At 48.8% G+C, this 19,749-nt stretch overlaps 1 protein-coding gene across 4 annotated transcripts in view; it reads right to left on the bottom strand.

Moving 5' to 3' along the window:
• The window catches only part of ZCCHC8 (zinc finger CCHC-type containing 8), a 399,429-nt gene that overhangs the window by 144,351 nt on the left and 235,329 nt on the right, over window positions 1-19,749 (bottom strand). For all 4 annotated transcript variants that reach the window (XM_085635064.1, XM_085635063.1, XM_085635065.1 and 1 more), the window contains exon 8: window positions 14,709-14,769. In XM_085635064.1, the coding sequence (XP_085491190.1) occupies window positions 14,709-14,769 (61 nt within the window). The remainder of the gene's footprint in view (window positions 1-14,708; window positions 14,770-19,749) is intronic.

Raw genomic sequence — 19,749 nt, 5'->3', positions numbered from 1 at the left:
AGAAGCTGTCCCGAGTTGATGCACAGAGGGAGGGCGCTGGGCCGGTGCCCCCGGCGAGCGCCTCCGGCGAGCGCACCCCGCAAAGAGGCTCCGCAGCCAACCCAGGCCGGTCGGAGCAGAGAAGGGCCAACCTTCACCGGCCAGGCCGGCACCCCCAGTTATGTCAGTACAAGTCCCCGCAGGCAAAGCGCCCTCAGGTAGGCAGGATAGGCTAGGAAACTGCCCCGAGGAACATGGCGTGCTGCAGTGAGAAGGAAAGAGTGCCTGGCCAGCCTCAGCGCTCCTCCCCCGCTGCCAGACAATAGCAGCCGATCAGGGACGCAGCACGGAAGCACCCACACCCCCAACACAAGTCCGCCCGCCGGCCCCACCTCCAGAACTCCAAGCAGGATGAGGGAAAGATCAGGACCGGATCAGCCACTCTACGCCGCTGCCCGACTGCAGCAGCCGAGCCCCACCGCACCTCCAAAAGCTCAGTCGGGCGGCCCAGGCCCAAGCAGAAGGTCCGGGGGCAGAGTCAGGCAGCCGCTGCCCCGGAGCATCAGTGCCCCCCTCCCTCCGAGCAGGTCGGAGCCAAGACGTGAAGGAAGGCCGCCGCAAGGAAGGGGGGGGGCACGGGAGAAACACGCACCCCCCACGCCGCTGCCCGCTCCCGGCAGCCGATCACCGCAGCCCACACTCACCGGGCCGACGCCGGAAGGATCCTCTCCAGTCGGGCTTCACGGAACACCAGGCCGGTCCACAAGTTGAGGAAAGTACAGCCCGGCCCCTGCCCCCGCGGGTCCGACCACGCGGGGTGAATCCACACGGCCGCAGCACCACCGCAAGACTGATCGGCGAGGCACCAGTGAGGAGGATGGAAGGGGGGGGGGGGCGAGAGCAGTCCAACGCCGCAGCACCTACAGGAGCCCGGCCGTGATCCAACCAGGCGCAGGTCCCAGCTCACGCCATTTTAAGAGTTCCAGGCCGCAGCTAGTAAGACGTAGAACGGGACGGCGGAGACCTCGCCACGCCCACCAGAAGCACCAAAAAGCAGCCAATGGGGCCGAATATCCCGGAGGGTAGCGGAGAGCTACGGATGGCAGCGGCAGACGGGTTGATTAGAGGCGGATGACAGAGGGGGTCCAGAGCACTCTTAGAGTGCGACCGCCATCTTGACACCTCAGGCCACGCCTCCCATTTTTACTAATATTACAGATAAATACAGACATAAAACAGTGTTCCCTGTCTGCATTTATTTTGAACGGCAGAAAAGAAAACAAGTTACTTACCTGTAACTGTAGTTCTCCAGCATTGGAGCTTTCATAGATTCCCATGCCTGAATCATTCCCCGTCGTCGAGACGGGAGTCTCCGGTACATAAAAAAGCATTGCTTAGTAGTATAGCAAACAAACAAGCATTGGCATAGCCAATAGGTCTCGGGTTTTGGGACCTTATAAGTATTTAGTTATGCAGCACAATATCCTTGATGCAACAACATCAACTGTTGCATGGCTAAGCACTTATAAGGTCCCAAAGACGAGACCTATTGGCTATGCCAATGCTTGCAATGCAATAGGTCTTGCATTTGCGAGAGTTTAAGCAATTAGCATTGCAAAAAACAATGCCTTTTATCTCTTTTAAAAAACCAACACATAAATAAAAGGAATTGTCATTTACAATGCCAACAGCCCAAACTCTCGCAAATGAGACCTATTGCATTGCAAATGCCTTTTAATAAGTAATTTTGTTTACTGGATGTCCTTGCTTCTTGCTGCCTCACTCCAAGAACACAGTCAGGGTGATGGGAGACATTGGCTTGCAAAGGGCTGGGAATAAAGGTACCAGTGGGTGAAGAGCAAACCCTGATCTGGGGCTCACTGCATTTGTAACCCACTACTACAGGCCTGAATTTGGAACAGGTTTCAAAGTCAGATGCATTATAAATAAAAATTTTATAAAGTTTATGGCTGCTTCCTCCTGTTTTTGATATTGCTCTGGAGGTTAGGGGAGGGGGGGTTACAGAAGGAAGATAAACAAAATTGCAGCTCTGCAGCTGTTGGAGACATTATAGTTGCCTTCGCTAGCTTCTTTGTAATATGCAGACTAATCACCCAAAACAGTTCAAAACAAAACACATTCAACATTGTCAAGATCCCTTAATGTGTTGTCGACTTTTACTGCTGAAGGGTAAAGAAACGTGTTTTTTTCCTTTTTTTTTAAGCTTGTATTTTCCAGATTACCTCACTGACAACATAGTTCTCAGTTGACATTTATTTTGAAGGCATGCGGATTATACTTCAACTACTTTCTTCGTGTCACAATTCAAAATGTTTTATGCAGTTCAGTGCATTTCACAGATACCGCTAGTGGACCAGCATTGAGTGTGAGGTGATCGTCATTGCGAACTGACAGACCCTGGAGCTAAATATTCACTGACCAATTAAAAAAACCATTGTGGCTCAAAGCGATCCTCCAGTTTTGTAACGGGATTTAGATTGTGTATTTAGATTGTGTATACTGGGGTTACGACTGCATTTGTGCATTGTGTGTTTTTGATATTGTTGATTCAATGCACAACATTTAAGGCACATAGCGTTTTTTTTAATTTTGATGAAAAACATGTTGAGTGCGATGCTTTTACTGTTTAGTTTGGTATATCAGATGATGCAGGGCATTGCTTATGTTCTTTGATATTAGTGTTAATATTGAGCTTTGCCTTTTGTTCCGATCTTGCCTCCGCACTGTACTCCTACTGCCAGCCCATCACTTATTTTTCAATCAGGAGATCCTTGTGTACCAATGACTACCAAAAGCAAAGAACATGCCAGCCCTAGCAATATTTCTGACCCCGCCTCCAGCTGTAACACACAGGAAACACTAGGCGACGTCAAAGGTGAAGTTTAGACTGCGCATATGCAAGGCAAAACAGCCCACCTCCCCCATTAAAGTCAGGCAGCTTGTTAATGACGCCATACATTTTGCAGTTTTATATAGTGCGAATTAGACCCCAAGATATCGGAGCGCTTTAGGTGAGTACCAGCTTTAGTACACAATGGAAACATTCATGTTTTTGTAGGCACGAGTAAATAATTTTTTTTTTTTTTTTTTAAATCACATTATGTGGAGCCGACGCCGAGACCCGAACCTAGTACTCCAGGGCCAAAGTCGGTAACTCTGGTTGTGACGACATATTCTTAATGGTAATAATACACCCACCCATCGCCACAGCATTTAGAAATGGACCCTATTGCCTTATGTAACGTAACGTTTGATTTTGTAACATGCTCACTTGTAATTTTTCTCCTTATGTATCATTACTGCTCCTATTGTGAAGCGCTCTGACACCTTCGGGTAAAGTCCGCGCTATATAAAAACGCATTAAATAAATAAAATAAATAAGACCCTTTACGGGCGCTGTGCTGAAACGTATAGCATGGCACCCGCCTGAGGTGACATTGCAGACAAAGTCCTGAGGCGCGTAAGTCACATTTGGTTGTGTAAAAACAAGCTTCAGAGTTTGTTCTGGTTTGGTGTGGGAACGTGATTGTGCCGAAAAGATAGTCAATCGTGTGAGAACTGTGCCTGACGTTTCGGGTGTACGTAACTGCTCAAAGTGAAAGAAAGCATGGCTCCCATACTCAAACATTGCACGCATTGTGGCCCGTGAAGCAGGCGACATGGTAATAACAAGCAAGTGAGGGGAGGATGTGGGATGTGGTGTAGAGACAGCAGGGAGTACAGGGGCAGCAGTGAAGGGATGGGTAGGAGGGTTGAAGTAGCAACACGGAAACAATACAAAACAAGTTCAAAAAAGAAACAAGAGATAAAAAGCATTATAGGCAGCAGTACGCAGAGGGCGGGGAGAAAGATGTGGCTTTTACCACCAGGCCCTGGAACGTGGAATATACTGCAACTGGTGGAACGGGCTCTACGGCTTTACCGTTACCTACTTCGAAGAGCAGCTAGAAGGCGCTATGGAACCGGTTGTGAGCAGTGCCTGCCCTGGCCCCTGCAAATCCAGGCCGAGCCGCAGCCTGAGGCGATGTGGTTCCCCACTTGTCGCAAAACGCGGAGAAGGACTCAACCAACCGGTGAGCTGGATTCGGTTCAACAAAAACAAGAAAGTGAAGCAAAGCCATGTCTGTGGCAATTCGGATACAGGTCTTAAATGTTAAGCATGGGCCCCTGATGCCTGAGGGCTCGTGCAAACAAAACTTGCTCTACCGGCGTGAAAAGGTAAATGCTACAAGGAAGTGAGTTCCGCATTAGGGGAGTTTTCGTAAGGTGTGTATTGCTCGGCCCGAGTGGAGCAGGTGTGAAAAGATTGGCCGCAGGCGCGCCTCGCGCTTGAAGTTAAAAAAAAAAAAAAAAAACCCGGCGGAGCGTGGCGCGTGCGCGCGCTTGGGGGCGCGGACCCTTTGAAGTGCTCCCAAAAGGCGGATTGCATGGCGGCACGATGCACGTGATTGTGCGCGTGCTAGCCATGCAATCCGCTTTTTGGGAGCACTTTTGAAACCCGTATGCTATAGTCTCGCTTTGCAATCGCTTACGCGATAGCAAGGCGAGACCTAAAAAGGCCTAGGCCCATTTTCCTTTTGCAACCCATAACCTTCGTTATGTAAAAAAAAAAGGACTAAACTTGTCTCTGAACTAATCAGAGTCTCGCACCCTCTAGAACACTCCTGAGAGAACCTTTTGCCCCTCAAATTTTCGTGCACTTGTGCCATAACACCTTTTGTGCTAAATCCGAGGTGAGCCTCTCAGGGGAGGGGGGTGGGTTGCATGTGAATCTATGAAAGCTACAATACTAGAGAACTACAGTTACAGATAAGTAACTTGTTTTCTTACTCCAGTATTGGAGCTTTCATAGATTCACATGCCTAAATCAGACTAGCGAGCAGTAAATCATTGCACGTTTTTTGTTACCCAAGACCTGGAACAAGGGAACATATGTAGTGTGATAAAAATTGAATCTAATACAATAAACAATAAAATGCGCAAATGTAACCAATAAAGGAAGGAGGGATGGTAAAGAGGGCTCACCGTTACTGGATAAGGTTCCTCAGCACCGCTTCTCCCACCGCCACATCTCTTCCTGTGGCTGCATCCAAGCAGTAATGCCTGGTGAAGGTGTGCGTACTTGTCCAGGTCGCTGCCCTGGAGATATCCTGGATCGGCACTCCCGCAAACAAAGCAGTAGAGGTGGACACTGCTCTTGTCGAATGGGCACAGACTCGTGCATTCACAGGTCGCCGAGCTGCCTGATGACAATACTCTATCGCACTGGAAATCCATCTGGCAATTCCCCTTTTTGACAAAGGGAAACCCTTCCTGGTTGCGCTGAAGCCAACAACAAGTTGTGAAGACTTGCGGAAAGGTTTAGTTTTTTGCAAATAGAACTTTAGACAGCGTTGGACATCCAGCGAGTGGAGAGCTCTTTCCGCCGCTGTTGTTGGTTGAGGAAAGAATCGTTTGAGAATTAGTGGCTCATTTAAATGAAAATCAGTTGGTACTTTTGGAATGAATTTTGGATTAGTCCCGAGTATCATTCCATCCTCCTTGAATTGTAAGAAAGAGTCTTGGACCGTGGGAGCCTGTATTTCCCCCACTCTCCAGGCTGAAGTAAGCGCGATGAGAAGTGCAACTTTCCACGACAAGAATTTAAGCTCTGCCCTGTGTATTGGCTCGAAGGGCTGTTTCATTAACTGGGAAAGAACAATGTTCAATTGCCAGAGAGGTGATGGAGGCTTTACTGGAGGAAAAACCCGGAACAATCCCTTCATGAATTGTTTGATGACTCTTGTGGACCACAGAGATGGTCCAGAGGAAGTCCTGCTGTAGCGGGATATTGAGGCTAGGTGTACCTTTATAGATGCATGAGCCAAACCAGACTTTGCCAAAAGCAAAATGTATGGAATAATCTCGTGTGCTGCCAAGTTCAGAGGATGAATGTTACATCTTTTGCACCAAACAGAATCTCTTCCACTTCATCCTGTAAGTTTCGTTCGTACTATCCGCTCTGGCTCTAGATAGTACATCTCTGCACTCCGTTGGGATGTTTAGATGCTGAAATTCGCAGTAATCAGGAGCCAGGCCGCTAAGTGCAGTGATTTCGGATCCGGATGAAGTACTTCTCCCCGGAACATCGTCAGGAGTGATGGCATTGGCTGGAGGCGAATCGGGCATTCCTCCAACAGTAGTAGAAGCTCCGCGAACCAGTGTTGCCTAGGCCACCATGGTGCTATCAGGATGATCTTGCACGGTTCTTTTTTGATCTTCATAAGAACATGCTGTGAGAAAGTGGCTCTGTATATACTGTTCCCTAATAGGTACAGGGTGTACAGAGTCCACAGTCCCCCAGAGGCTGATAGAGGTCAAAGTCAGGTATGACCTTACTCTCAAAAGTGGTAGCTTGGTCGAGCAGTAAGGCAGTACCAGAGGACAGTGTAAAGCATTTATTGTACACACTCATTCAGCAAATGGTTTCACACACTCAATAACTGAACTCTAGGCCAATGGTTTATATATATAAAATATATGCTTGTTTTATTTTTAGAACCACAAAGGGGATAAAAATATACTTTCTCAGAATGAGAGGTTGAATATCAATACTTTTGTCTTAAGCAACAAATTTATATAAACAGTCACAGTTGGTTGCAATAAACAATCCTATTTCCTAAACATAACAATGCATTGAGCTCAATTGTAAATTCAGGTTATTTGTAATTAATTACTTTTCAGATTACTTTTGGAATTCCAGGTCTGGCTCCTAGATCCAGCCTTGGGTCAGTATTCAGAATCAAGTGATGAAAGTCGACTTAATAACTAATGATTTTTAAATAATATTTAGCTATTTCAAAAGTTAGCACTTAGAAAATATTTCAAAGAAAACATTCAATGGATCTCTATGGCAAGAAATTCAAATTGCAGGTAGAGTACTTTATCGTTACTTTAGTAATCCAGGACTGGGTACCTAGACCCAGGACTGGGGTCCTTATCAAAAACAGGTAAGTAATTTCGTTTGCAGAAATGGTACGATTTTAAAAGAATATTTCAAATTTGCAAAAATAGACACTTAGAAGAAATTTCATAGAAAAGCAGACAATGGTTTTTTCCTATGGGAGAAAAATGAGTTAGAGGGAAGTATAGTTGTGAACACTTTTCAGGGTCAGGGCTGGGCACCAAGATCCAGCACTGGAGGCTCACCTAGGAGCAGGTGAGTAAATTCGTTTTTGTCACTTGGCTGATTTTTGGTGAATTTTTGCAGTTTTGAAAAGTTCACACTTAGAAGATTTTTGAAGAAAAAGCCAGCCAATGTTACCCTATGAGGAAAATGAAGTTAGCGGTTTAAGGGTAAGTACTCGACTGGCAGAGTTGAAATTCCGGGCATGGACTCAGGGGTCCCCCAGTGTCAGGTAGGTACAGTTGGTTCACCCTCAGCGGTTTCAGGACGGCCGGGTGCAGAGAGAGTTAGGCCCAATGTTATCCTATGAGGGATAGGGGGCCTTGGTTGGTGGCTGCTGTCTGGCAAGCCACGCGGCTGTGGGAGCTGGGCTCCTGGTCACTTACTCAGGGCAAGTGGGGAAGTAGGTTAGTGTAGAGAGTGCACTGCCAGGGCCACTCGGGCGGCTGGGTGCAGGGTGCTTTTGAGCCTTCGGGCGCTCAATGGAAATCAATGGGAATGTTCCGGTTTGGAAAAAGGCTGCAGGCTCGGGGACGAGGATGCTTCAGGTGCCACCACCACTTCGAGAGGTAAGTTGGGTAGTTGTAGGTTAGGTGGGTACCCCGGGATTGGGCACAGGGGGCCGCAGGGCGCCGGGTGCAGGGGTGCCTTTTGATGTCGGAAATCTTACCCTCTGGTTGATCGCGGTTGGGGTGGCACTCTGTTCTGAGGCTGCAGGCTTCTTCCGGAATGTCGAGGGGGGTCCTTGGGTGCCGGACTCGGGGTCACAGTCGCCGTGGGGTCGTCCTCAGGGTCTTTGTCCACTCCGGCACTGGCCAGGCTTGGCTGGTGCAGAGTGTGTTGGGTCCGCGGTTCCGGGCTGCTGCCCAGGGTTAAAAATAGGTTTGAGTAGAGCCTCTACTCATGGGAGACCCAGGGGCTTAGAGCCAACAGGTAGCCAGGTCCTCCGGGGTTGGTGACGTTGCTGGCCACGAGAGATGCCGCGCTGGTGCAGGTTCGAGAGTCGACAGGCCGGTAGGGCTGGGGCCAAAGCAGTTGGTGTCTTCTTCTCTTTTTAGCAGCTGCAGGGCAGGTCCTTGTTCTTCTTGTAGTTTTCTATCTCGAATCTGTCGAAGGAAGGTTCAGGGTGTCCCTAAATACTAGATTTAGGGGCGTTACAGGTAGGTGAAGGCCAGGGACCAATGGGTCCTTGTCCTGGGGTGGGTACACCCCCTATCCTGCCTCTCTCCTGTGGGAGGGGGGCAGTAGCCTAATCCTGATAGGGTAGGGCCCCCCATCCTCAAGATGGCGATAGCCCGGAGATGTGCTTCACCTCGCCTCCCCCACCTGAGGGGTGGGGTGGGCAGGCTGGCACATTTCCTGTCCTTGTATGGGGTTTCCGGCCAAGCTTCCCTCCAGAGTGGGGGGTTACAGAGGCCTGGGGAATCTCCAAGAGGCGGCATGCCTTTGAAGCTTCCCTTGGCTCATCCTGGGGGAGGAGATTTATCACCTCACCCAGGACGTGCATTGTTGCAGGCCCGGGAGAGCAGGGGCTCTCCCACCCAGGGGTCCAGCAACGTGTCTGCTGTGTGGCAGCCTGGGCAGCCTCAGAGCAGACGTGGATTGCAGGTTAGCTGTAAGGGGGCATCTCTAAGATGCCCTCTGGGGTGCTTAGTACATTAAATCCCACACTGGCATCAGTGCGGGTTTAAGGTGCTGAGAAGTTTGAGACCAAACTTCCCAGTCTTCAGGGTTGCCATTATGGTGCTGTGGAGCTCGTGTTTGACGAGCTCTCAGCACCATGTACTTGTAAATGGCAGCACTGTACTTAGTGCCCAGGAATGGACCTGGGTACTGTAGGGGCACAGGGCTCCTGCTCCTGTGCCCATACCATAGGCATAAGGCACCCAGCCAGAGGGGTGGCTGACATATGCCTTGGCAGTGTAGGTGATGGGCATGGCACACAGAGATGTGTGCCATGTCGACTCTTTGTTTTGTCCTGTGCCCAGACACTCAGCCTGCAAAGGCAGTGTGTGTGTGTAAGGGTACAGGGCCTCTAAGGGTGGCACAATGAGTGCTGCAGCCCTTAGAGGCCTTCCCTGGTCACAAGGCCCTGGGTACCTAGGGTACCATTTACTAGGGGCTGACATGAGGCCAGGGTTTGTCAATTTGGAGTTTGTATTTTAGGGAAGGAACACAGGCCCTGGGCACCTGATTGGCAGGAGCCCAGGGCACAACAAGGAAAAGTGCATCAGCTATTAGGCAAAAAAGGGGGGGGGGGGGGGGGGTTACTGCAACAGAAACCCACTTTCTCACACACGCGGCAAGAGAAGAATTGGAAGAAAAACGCATTCCCCCAAGATGCCCGTTGGGGAAGCTAGCTTGCGAATAACTGGCATTTTTTGTTCTCCACTGTTACGAAGAGGTCTACTGTCTGTTTTCCCCATCTTTGGAAGATGCGGTTTAGACTCCCTTGGACGATCTCCCATTCGTGACAGGTGGTTTTGAGCCTGCTGAGAGTATCCGCCTTGACGTTCTGGTCCCCTGGGAGATGTTCCGCTGTTATGGATATCCTGTGTTGCAGCGCCCATTCCCATATCTTTTGGGCTTCTTGAGACAGGGAGAGTGATCTTGTACCTTCCTGTTTGTTTAAATAGTGCATTGCTGTTGTGTTGTCTGTTCTTATTAACACAGCCGATCCCTGTATCCTTGGTAGGGAAGCCAACAATGCTAGGCGGACGGTTCTGAGTTCCAAGAGGTTGATGTGCATTTGCTGTTCGTGCAACTTCCAGCAACCGCTGACTTAGAGGCTCCCCAGCCTTCTAAGGACGCGTCTGTCGTAATCACCAGTGGGGCTGGTTGTGTAAGGAATGAAAGACCCTGCGAGATGTTCAGTTTTTGGGTCCACCATGTTGCCGCGTGGACCATGGTTGGCGTTACCCTGAGTATATCGTCGAAGGATCCTTCCGCCTGATGCCATTGTAGATCCAGTTGCTCTTGCAATGGACGCATCCTTAGCCTGCAGAAAGGTACGAGGGGAATGCAAGATGACATCTTTCCCAGCAATGATTTGTACTTGCGTAATGACACTTTCTTCTTATAAAACTCTGGGATAGAGATATTATTCCCAGCTGTCTTTCCTAGGAAGGGGGAACGCTTTGTTTACCTCTGTCTAGTATCGCTCCCAAGAAGGTGATGTTTCGTGTCAGCTGAAGAGATGATTTTTCTCTGTTTAAAGTCAGACCTAACCTGGCAAACAGTTCCACGCAAGCCGCTGTTGACGACCGGGCTGATGCTGCTGATGGCGCTTTAACTAACCAGTCGTCGAGGTAAGGAAATACTTGGTGTTGGTTTCCTTAGAACCGCTGCCAGTGGGGCCAGGCATTCGTAAAATTTCTCGGGGCTGACTTCAGGCCGAAAGGCAGTACCTTGAATTGGTATTGCTCTCCGGGCACCATGAACCGAAGGTACTGCCTTTGGGAAGGATGGATGGGGATGTGAAAGTACGCATCCTGTAGGTCCAATTTGGTCATATGATCTCCTGGGTTGAATAGCAGCCGAATATCTTGGAGGGAAACCATTTTGAAAGATTGATAGGACGCCATTGGAGAACGTTTTTCTTGACTAGAAAAAAACAGAAATAAAATTCCCTTCCTCTCTGGGAGTTCGGTACCGGTTCTATTGCTCTCTTTCGGAGCATTGTCCAAATCTCCCGACGCATCTGATGTAAGTATTTGACCTTTCGATGTTTCGGCAGTGTACAAGGGGGCGTTTGCAGAAGTTCTAGAGTGTGTCTGAATTGTATTATGTTGAGGACCCATTGGTACTTAGTTATTTGCTGCCAATTTTGAAGATAAGAAATGTTTCCACCCAGTTGAAGATGTGACGTAAGAGGAATCGTTGTAGCCGGAGTCAGAAAGTTGTCATTGTCGTCTGGTATTGTCCTTCCCCTGACGACCTCCTCGACCTCTAGGAGTAGATTTTGTGTAACCTCCTGTTTGTCGTTGTGTATACTGTTGGCGGGAGGGCTGAGATGAGGTGGAGTAATAAGTGTATCTGCCTTGTTGGTAACCTCTATAGAAGGATTGCCCCCTACCTCTAGAGCCTCGAAAAGGAACCTTCCTATATTGCAGTGTTACCAGTGATTTTGTGGTGTCTATCTTTTTTTGATACTCTGCAAAGCCTCGATGTGTTTCCCGAACAAATCCTCTCAATTGAAGAGAAGGTCCAAGATTTTATTCTGGACTTCAGGCCTAAACGCTGTTGCTCTCAGCCATCCTTGCCGGCGTAAGACCGCCGCTCCTCCCAAAGAGCTGAAGGCCGTGGTCGCAATGTCCATTGCGCAATCTATGACTTCAGCCGAAGTCCTTTCCCCTTCTTGGAGGATCTTTCTTGCTTCCTGTCTATCAGTTTCTGGAATGTCGTCTATGCAAGGCGAGAGGTCGCACCACATTTGTCTATCATACCTGCCCAGAATGGACAGGGCATTCACCGACTTAAGTAGAAGGCCAAACATGGACGAAAATCTCTTCCCCGCATTGTCCAAGCGCCTACCCTCTCTGTCGGGAGGTGTCATAATTGGACCTGATGGATTCCTTGATTTTTGCTGAGCCGCCTGGGTTATAACCGAGTCTGGCTTGGGGTGGCCTAGTAGACAAGCTGGAGCATCCAAGGGCGCTTTATATTTCTTGTCCAGTCTGGCGAGTACTGGAGTAACCGTTGCTGGTGTCTCCATGACCTTGAGACCTTCGTCCCATAAATGACTGACAATCAGGAGAGATCGAACTGCCTTGCGATATGGCTCCTTGAAATCTTACAAGAAACATTCCGTCTTGTCAGATGACATGGTGAGCACAAATCTCTTTGTAGCTCTCGCCATTAGATTATGGAACCCCCCGATGTCCTCCGGAGAATTGACAGGTTTCGGTGACTGAGACGAAGGCGACGGAATGAGATAACCGTCCCACTCTTCACTAGGGTCTGTTATCTCTCCCACTTCCTGTTCATCATCAGAGGTCACTGGATCTTGTTGTGGTAGTGTTGATATAGGCAAGGACTTCGGTAAAACCTCTTGCCGTCGCACTGGCGTACATGGAATAAGAGCGTGGCTGAGATGTCGCCTCCTTTTATAATCATCTAACAAACTGCAGATCTGTTAGCAGTGAAGACGGAACGCTCACCATTTCTTCCTGGTATTCCTTGCGATAGTGTTGCTGGGGACGATCCTGAAATCCCTCATATTCGTCTTCCCAGTCATCCGCTTGGCACTTTACATGCAATTGCGACAGGTTATTGGCGTAGCCAAAAATGCCATCATTATCTTCCTCCTCCTGTGACTCTTAACAGGTGGGATGGTACTAGAGGTGTCACCATGCTTGGAGAGGTAAGATCTGGGGTAATTCTCTTCCTGGCAAAAAACAGTTTTTTCTGGGGTTTTTTCTCTAGTCGACGAGCCAGTCGACAAGATCGCCGTCAAATCCGCTGACTAAACTATCGTCGTCGATGCTGCCATCGACGCTGCTGTTACTGTCGTCGACGATCCTGTTGCTGCCGTCGACGACGTAATCGTGGCCGCCGATGGTCTCGTCGTCGACACTGCCGTCGATAAGTTTTACCTCCATTTTCTTCGTCGACGCTCCCGTTGATGACGTAGATTTTTCTAATTTCTCCTCAGGAGGTGTGGAGGCTGGCTTCTTGAGAGAATGTTTGACTTTAGGGGGTGATTTTGAGGGCTCTGAGCTTGTCCTCTTCGTGTGTTTTACCCATTAAGCATGACCCTTGCTCTCCTTTTCCATACGTGGAGGAGATTTTGAGGGACTGCGCCCTGAAGACCCAATAGGGGTCTTTTTAAGAGCCTTCTCAGGTCTTTCCCCTGAGGTATGAGCCTGAGGAGATCTGCTTCTTTCCTGAGATCTCCTAGAAGTTGTAGACGCCTCATCACTGTCACTAGACACAACGCCTTTCCTGGTCTTAAGTTTTTGAAGCCATAGTAAAAGCCTGCCTTCACGATCCCTCAGCGTTTTATTAGAAAAGGTACGACATACCTTACAGTCCTTTGCCTGATGGTGTGGGTAAAGACAGTATATGCAATCCTTATGAGGGCCGTCTGTATATAGGCTTTTCTTTGCACAGGTAGCGCAGGCTCTAAATAAACCTTTCTTCTCCTGGTCAGCCATCCTCAGGAGTTGGTGAATAAAAAAGCAGTTGAAGAAACTCTGCAATCCAGAATGAAGTAGAAATAAACTGTAGAATTTGAGAAGAGCTCAAAGGAGACTCCCTAGCACAACGTGTGGTAGAAAATCTGAGGGGTAAAAGGTTCTCTCAGGAGTGTTCTAGAGGGTAAATGTAAATTGATACTTATATAGCGCACTACTCACCCGCAAGGGTCTCAAGGCGCTTGTACGAATACCGCTGTGGAACCCATCCTGGCTTTCCCTGTGAGGCGTCCACTCCTGGGCACCCCCAAGGTGGAGGCCAGGCATCCTTAGCGTTGTGGGGGCCGTTGTGGAGATTAAGCAAGCTATTGCCCAGAGTTGCAGAGTGGGACTCCATGATTGGAATGGCACCGAGGCGAGAATTATCAGGTCCGTGGAATTTTTTGAGCCCAAGACCCGCCGAGGCGGGGAATTGAACCCTGGTCCCGGGCTAGACCTCTGCATCAGGGTCTGCCGCTCTAATCATGGAGCCACACTTCTCCACAGGGTGAGAGGCTCTGATTGGTTCAGAGACAAGTTTAGTCCTTTTTTACATAACAAAGGTTATGGGATGCAAAAGGAAAATGGGCCTAGGCCTTTTTTCAGTTTTCTAAACTACTCAGCAATGCTTTATTATGTACAGGAGACTCCAGTCTCGACGACGGGGAATGATTCAGGCATGTGAATCTATGAAAGCTCCAATACAGGGGAAAATACAGATAACAGACTTCTTGTGAGCGACCATGCTCATTTATGAGTTTCAGGCCAACAGCTGAGCAGACTGCATAGGAAGAAACAAAAAAAAAAAAACACAGGATGATATTTCTTTAAATACATGTATATGACAACATATTTGTAGCATACTGCTACTATTTACCTGTGGATGTGATGTTTTAGCATATTTTGTTTCTTAATTTGCTAAGGCACGAAAGGCAAAGCAGGAACGCATGTTTTTCAGTTAAAAAAAAATGTGGAATATACAATTTTCCCATTTAATTTATTCTCAAAACAAACCAAATATCCAAATATGGATAAACACTAATAAGAGGGGCAGAAAATAAATATGGATAAAGATGGAAAGGTTAAAAAAATAAGACAAAATAGAGAGCCCTAATGATATTCTAATCATGTAGAGGTGTATTTGCAATACAAAGGACTTCAAATTGAGAGCACCCAGCTCAAATGTCAAACCCCACAAGAACAAGATGACACTGACCTATAACCTGCACAAAAAAGGTTCAGAGTGAATGCAAATCTGAATATATGGTATTTAAGGGCCATAGCTAAATGTGGTTAGACCAATGATCATGCCTAACTATTTGAAGTGAATGCCAATGCGAGCTTTCAACTGGGATAGTAAAGGAACATACCTGTGGACAGTCTCTTAACTGGTGGTCTTCAGAGCCACAGTTGAAGCAATGCGCCTTTGGCCTATATGTAGAAAACAAAGAAATGAAAAACAAACTTATGCTAATTAAGGACATGAAATCATTCAGTTAGGGAATGGAAGCATAGGCATGAATCTATAATGTTTGCTGACCGAGAATGTTAAAGGTTAAGCCAAGTCCTGCTCTTTCATATTTTGTTTCAAGGACCCTCTTAAACAGCTTTGTGTCAGCAAAATTACAATAAACATGCTTGTAATAGCAGCCACTCTTTTTTGGATTTATGAATTGTAATCAATCTTTTATTGACAGATATACAAATAGGATTAGTTACTCACCTGTAATCCTAGTTCTCATCCAGGGGTATACTCAAAGTCATAATCTATGAATAATCCCCGCCCATGTGCAGGATCCCGGAGCATATAGAAAATATATATATATATATATATATATATATATATATATATATATATATATATATATATATATATATACAAATATGTGTAAACATATACATGCAGCCTAAAAATTTTCAAAACATGGCAATGCTGTAAATTACGTATGTTTGCATAGTAGTGCCCCCTAACCCGTAAGGAAAAAAGGAAGCATCAGGCAAATTATAACAGCACTGCTTTATTGTCATAAAGCAACTTGTAATTGTAAGCATTCGCCAGTAGGCTGCAGCAGAGTATCAAGAAACAAAGAAAACTGACACCTTGCCTTTAAGGCATTCGAGTAGGGGGACCGTGCCTTTAAGACCTGCATGAGACCCCCTGCTCCCATGATGCATTACAGGTGGCAGTTGGGCCAGTTCTTTTTGGCGGTGCATCCGCACCAGAGTAGATCTGCATGCCATACAGCACGTACTTAACCCCTTCAGTGCCCGCCCCTTTCCCCGCCCTGTGCCGGCGCTTTCATTAGCGGGCGGGGTTTATGACGAGCTGGTCTCGTCATGGGCACAGCGCAACCGCGGCCCATGACGAGACCAGCTCGTCATAGGCATTGAAGAGGTTAAAGAGACACCATGCTCGTCCGGGGAGGTGGGTGGGTCGCTTAGGACTTTGATGAGTATACCCCTGGATGAGAACTAGGATTACAGGTAACTAATCCTTCTCATCCAGGGGATACTCATCAATAGTCATAATCTATGAATAGAGTAGCAAGCCCATACCCCAAGTCTCGCGGACGAGCACGAGAGCATCTAAAACATACAGTAAAAGCACATTTAGCATCACAGTTATGCAAACAGGTTCCTCAGAGAAGCCTGCTCCACCTGGGCGTCGGCCTGTGCGTCTGAATCTAGGCAATGGCGCGTAAAGGTATGAACTGAGCGCCATGTAGCCGCTTTGCAGATTTCAGACATGGGAACGTTGCGAAGGAGTGCAACAGTAGAAGCCTTCCCTCGAGTAGTGTGCTCTAGGTTTACCCTGCAGAACCTTGTGGGACAGTTGGTAAGACAAGGCTATAAATGAGACAATCCATCTAGAAATGGACCTCTTGGAGGCAGCCAGCCCGGTATTCGTAGGCCCATAGTTAAAAAAGAGCCTGTCTGACTTTCTAAGTGGAAGGGTCTTATCCAGATAGAATTTCAAAACCCTCCGGAGGTCAAGAGAATGTAAGGCTCTCTCCGGGGGAGTGGATGGCTGAGGAAAAAAGGTGGGCAAAGTGATCACCTGATTAATGTGGAAGTCCGAGACCACCTTGGTCAGGAAGCTCGGATGAGTACGGAGCACCACCCTATTAGCATGAAACACAGTGTAAGGTTCCTTGCAGCAGAGGGCCTGAATTTCACTGACCCTACGGGCCGAAGTGATGGCTACTAAGAATGCAGCCTTCCAGGTCAGATGCTGCAAGGACGCCTTATGAATTGGTTCAAAAGGGGCCCCCATTAGCTTAGAGAGAACGATGTTAAGTTCCCAGGAAGGGGAAGGAGACCTCACTGGTGGGTACACTTTAAGCCCTTCTAAGAAATCCTTTCCAACTGGCATCTGGAAGAATGAGGTCTGGGTAGGAGACTTCCTATAGGCTGTAATAGCAGCTAAGTGTACTCTGATGGAAGAGTACTTTAACCCAGACTTCGCCAAGTACAGTAAGTAGGGGAGAATAACCTGTTCTTGACCCCGCATCGGATCAAGGGTGTTCTCTACACCAAACGCAGAATCTTTTCCACTTAAAGGCGTAAGACTTCCTAGTGGAGGGCCTCTTCGCCTCCCGGAGAATGTTCATACAGTCCGGAGGAAGATCTAAATGTCCGTATTGGATGAATTCAGGAGCCATGCCGTCAAGTTGAGGGAGGGAAGATTGGGATGAAACACCCTCCCCTTGTCCTTGGTCAGCAAGTTCGGTAGGCAAGGCAACCTCCTGTGTGGTACTTCTGACAGCTGGAGTAGATCCGGGTACCACCACTGACGGGGCCACTCCGGGGCTATTAGGATCATCCGAGTCCTGACCCTGTAGAATTTCTGTATCACAGCCGGGATGAGAGGGAGAGGAGGAAAAGCGTAAAGCAATGTCCTCGACCAGCTGATCAAAAGTACGTTCCCCTCCGACCCCCGTTGAGGGAACCTGGAGGCGAAGACGGGGCATTATTTGTTTGCCGCGTCTGCGAAAAGATCGATGTCCGGTACGCCCCACAACCGGAAGATCTCTTGAGCGACGCCTTCGTTGAGCACCCAGTTGTGCGCTTCGACGAAGTCTCTGCTGAGGCCGTCTGCCTGCACGTTCAGGGTCCCTGGCAGGTGAACAGCGACGATCGCCAGGTTTCTCGCCAGAAGCCATCTCCAGATGGACTGGGCTTCCAGAGACAGGACCCGCGATCTGGTGCCTCCTTGTTTGTTCAGATAGAACATAGTTGTGGTGTTGTCTGTCTGAACCTGAACATAGTTGGTTTGCAGGGATGGATACAGGGACTTGAGAGCTAGGTGGACTGCTCGTAGCTCCAAGAAGTTGATGTGATAACTCTGTTCGATAGCGGACCAGAGACCTTGTACTTGAAGCTGGCCCATATGAGCACCCCAGCCCTGCATGGAGGCATCTGTGACCACTGTCTGTGTCGGAGGCGCCTGATGGAAGGGGACGCCGTGAAGCAGATGGGAGCGCTTCATCCACCACCGGATGGAGTCTTTGGCGGCTTGATGAAGGGTGATGGGATCTTCCCAGCGGCCGGACCTCTGAGACCACTGATCCTCTAGTTCTTGTTGCAGAGGACGCATGTGCAGACGTGCATTGGGCACAATGTAAATGCACGAAGCCATCGACCCCAGGAGAGATGACACTTGTCTGGCTGTGGGAAATGCCGTGCTGAGAAGCATGCGGCCTTTCTGAAGCATGGAGGATAACCTCTCCTCCGAAGGACACACGCTTGCACTTGCGGAGTCTAGAGAGGCGCCGAAGTAGTGGATCTGCGGAGTGGGATTGAGGACCGAATTCTTGTAGTTGACCTGGAGGCCCAGCGAGTGCAGAAGGTGGAGGCAAAACGAAAGATGACTCTGGAGTCGAGCAGGAGTGGAACTCTTCAAGAGCCAGTCGTCTAGATAGGGGTAGACGAATATCTTCTGCTTGCGGAGAAAAGCAGCCACCACCGCCATGCACTTTGAGAAAGTTCGTGGTGCGGATTTGAGGCCGAATGGCAGAACCATGTATTGATAATGCCGGCGAGAGATCTGAAATCTGAGAAACTTTCGATGTTTCGCTGAGACAGGAATGTGCAAGTATGCGTCCTGTAAGTCGATGGCACACATCCAGTCCCCCTGGTGGAGATGTGGGAAGATCTGGTGCAGTGCCAGCATTCTGAATTTTTCTCTTTTGACAAATCCGTTGAGTAGGCGGAGATAGAGGATGGGTCTGTACTCTGACCGCTCCTCGTTTTTGAACAAGAAAATACTGGGAGTACACTCCTAGATTTCTCTGCCTGGTTGGAACCTCCTCTATGGCGTTCTTGGAGAGGAGAGTGGCAACTTCGTCCTTTAAAAGTTGGGTTTGGGTGGGAGGGAGTGGCTGCCTCCGTGGGGGTACCTGCGGAGGGAGAGATTTGAACCTCAGCAAGTAGCCATGCTCTACAATATTCAGCACCCATCTGTCGTTTGTAATGGCTTTCCACTCTGTCAGGTGAACGGTGATACTTCCTCCCACCGGAGTGGCGAACGAGAGCGGAGGAAGTAAGATTTCACTGTTTCGCTGTTTGGTAGAGGACTGTTGTTGCTTCGCATTTCCTCTTCCTCTGCCCCGGACCCCTTTGCTGAAACTGGGACCTCTGTTGATTCTGGGAGGACCATTGGGGTGTTTGAACGCGCTGGTGAAAGGCACGTTTGTCGCCCTGGCGAAAACGCTTTCGGAATTCTTTGCGTTTTTCCAGCCCCACAGCCTTCACGGTGTCCAACTCTGCCTTCATCTTGCTCATTTGGTCATCCGCATGAGCCCCAAATAATGATGATCCGTTAAAGGGCAGATTGAGAATTCTCTTTTGTGCGTCAGGCTTGAGGCCAGTTAGTCTCAGCCAGGCCGAACGCTGAGAGCAGACGCCATGTGAGTAGCCATGTGCGGCAAGGTCCGAGGCATCAGCCGCTGCGCTGATGATTTGATTGGCCACCAGCCCGCCTTCTTGTAGGATCTCTGTGAAGTCCCGGCTGTCTTCTCTAGGCAGCTTCTCCGCGAATCTGGCGAGGGAATCCCACAGGGAACGATCATACCGCCCCAGCAGGGCTGAAGCGCTAGCCACCTTCATGTGCGAGGAAGAAGTGTTGCACATTTTCCTGCCGTAGGAATCCATCAGCTTGCTGTCCTTCTCAGGGGGGACAGAAGAAGACACTGAGGTCGAGTGGGACTTCATAGCTGCTGCCACGATCACCGAGTCCGCTGGCGGGTCAGCCCTCAAGAACAAAGGATCCTCGGCTGGAGCCTTATACTTCTTCGCTATCCTTGACGGAACCGAGCCCGCCGTAGCCGGAGTGAGGAACGTGGCCATAGCTGGGTCCAACAATCCTGGCACCAAAAGGAGCAGAGGTCTGGGAGCCGACCGATGATGCAA

This window comes from Triturus cristatus, chromosome 11 (assembly GCF_964204655.1).
Source record: "Triturus cristatus chromosome 11, aTriCri1.1, whole genome shotgun sequence".
NCBI classification, from domain to species: domain Eukaryota; kingdom Metazoa; phylum Chordata; class Amphibia; order Caudata; family Salamandridae; genus Triturus; species Triturus cristatus.
This window is presented reverse-complemented; position numbering and strand designations above follow the sequence as displayed.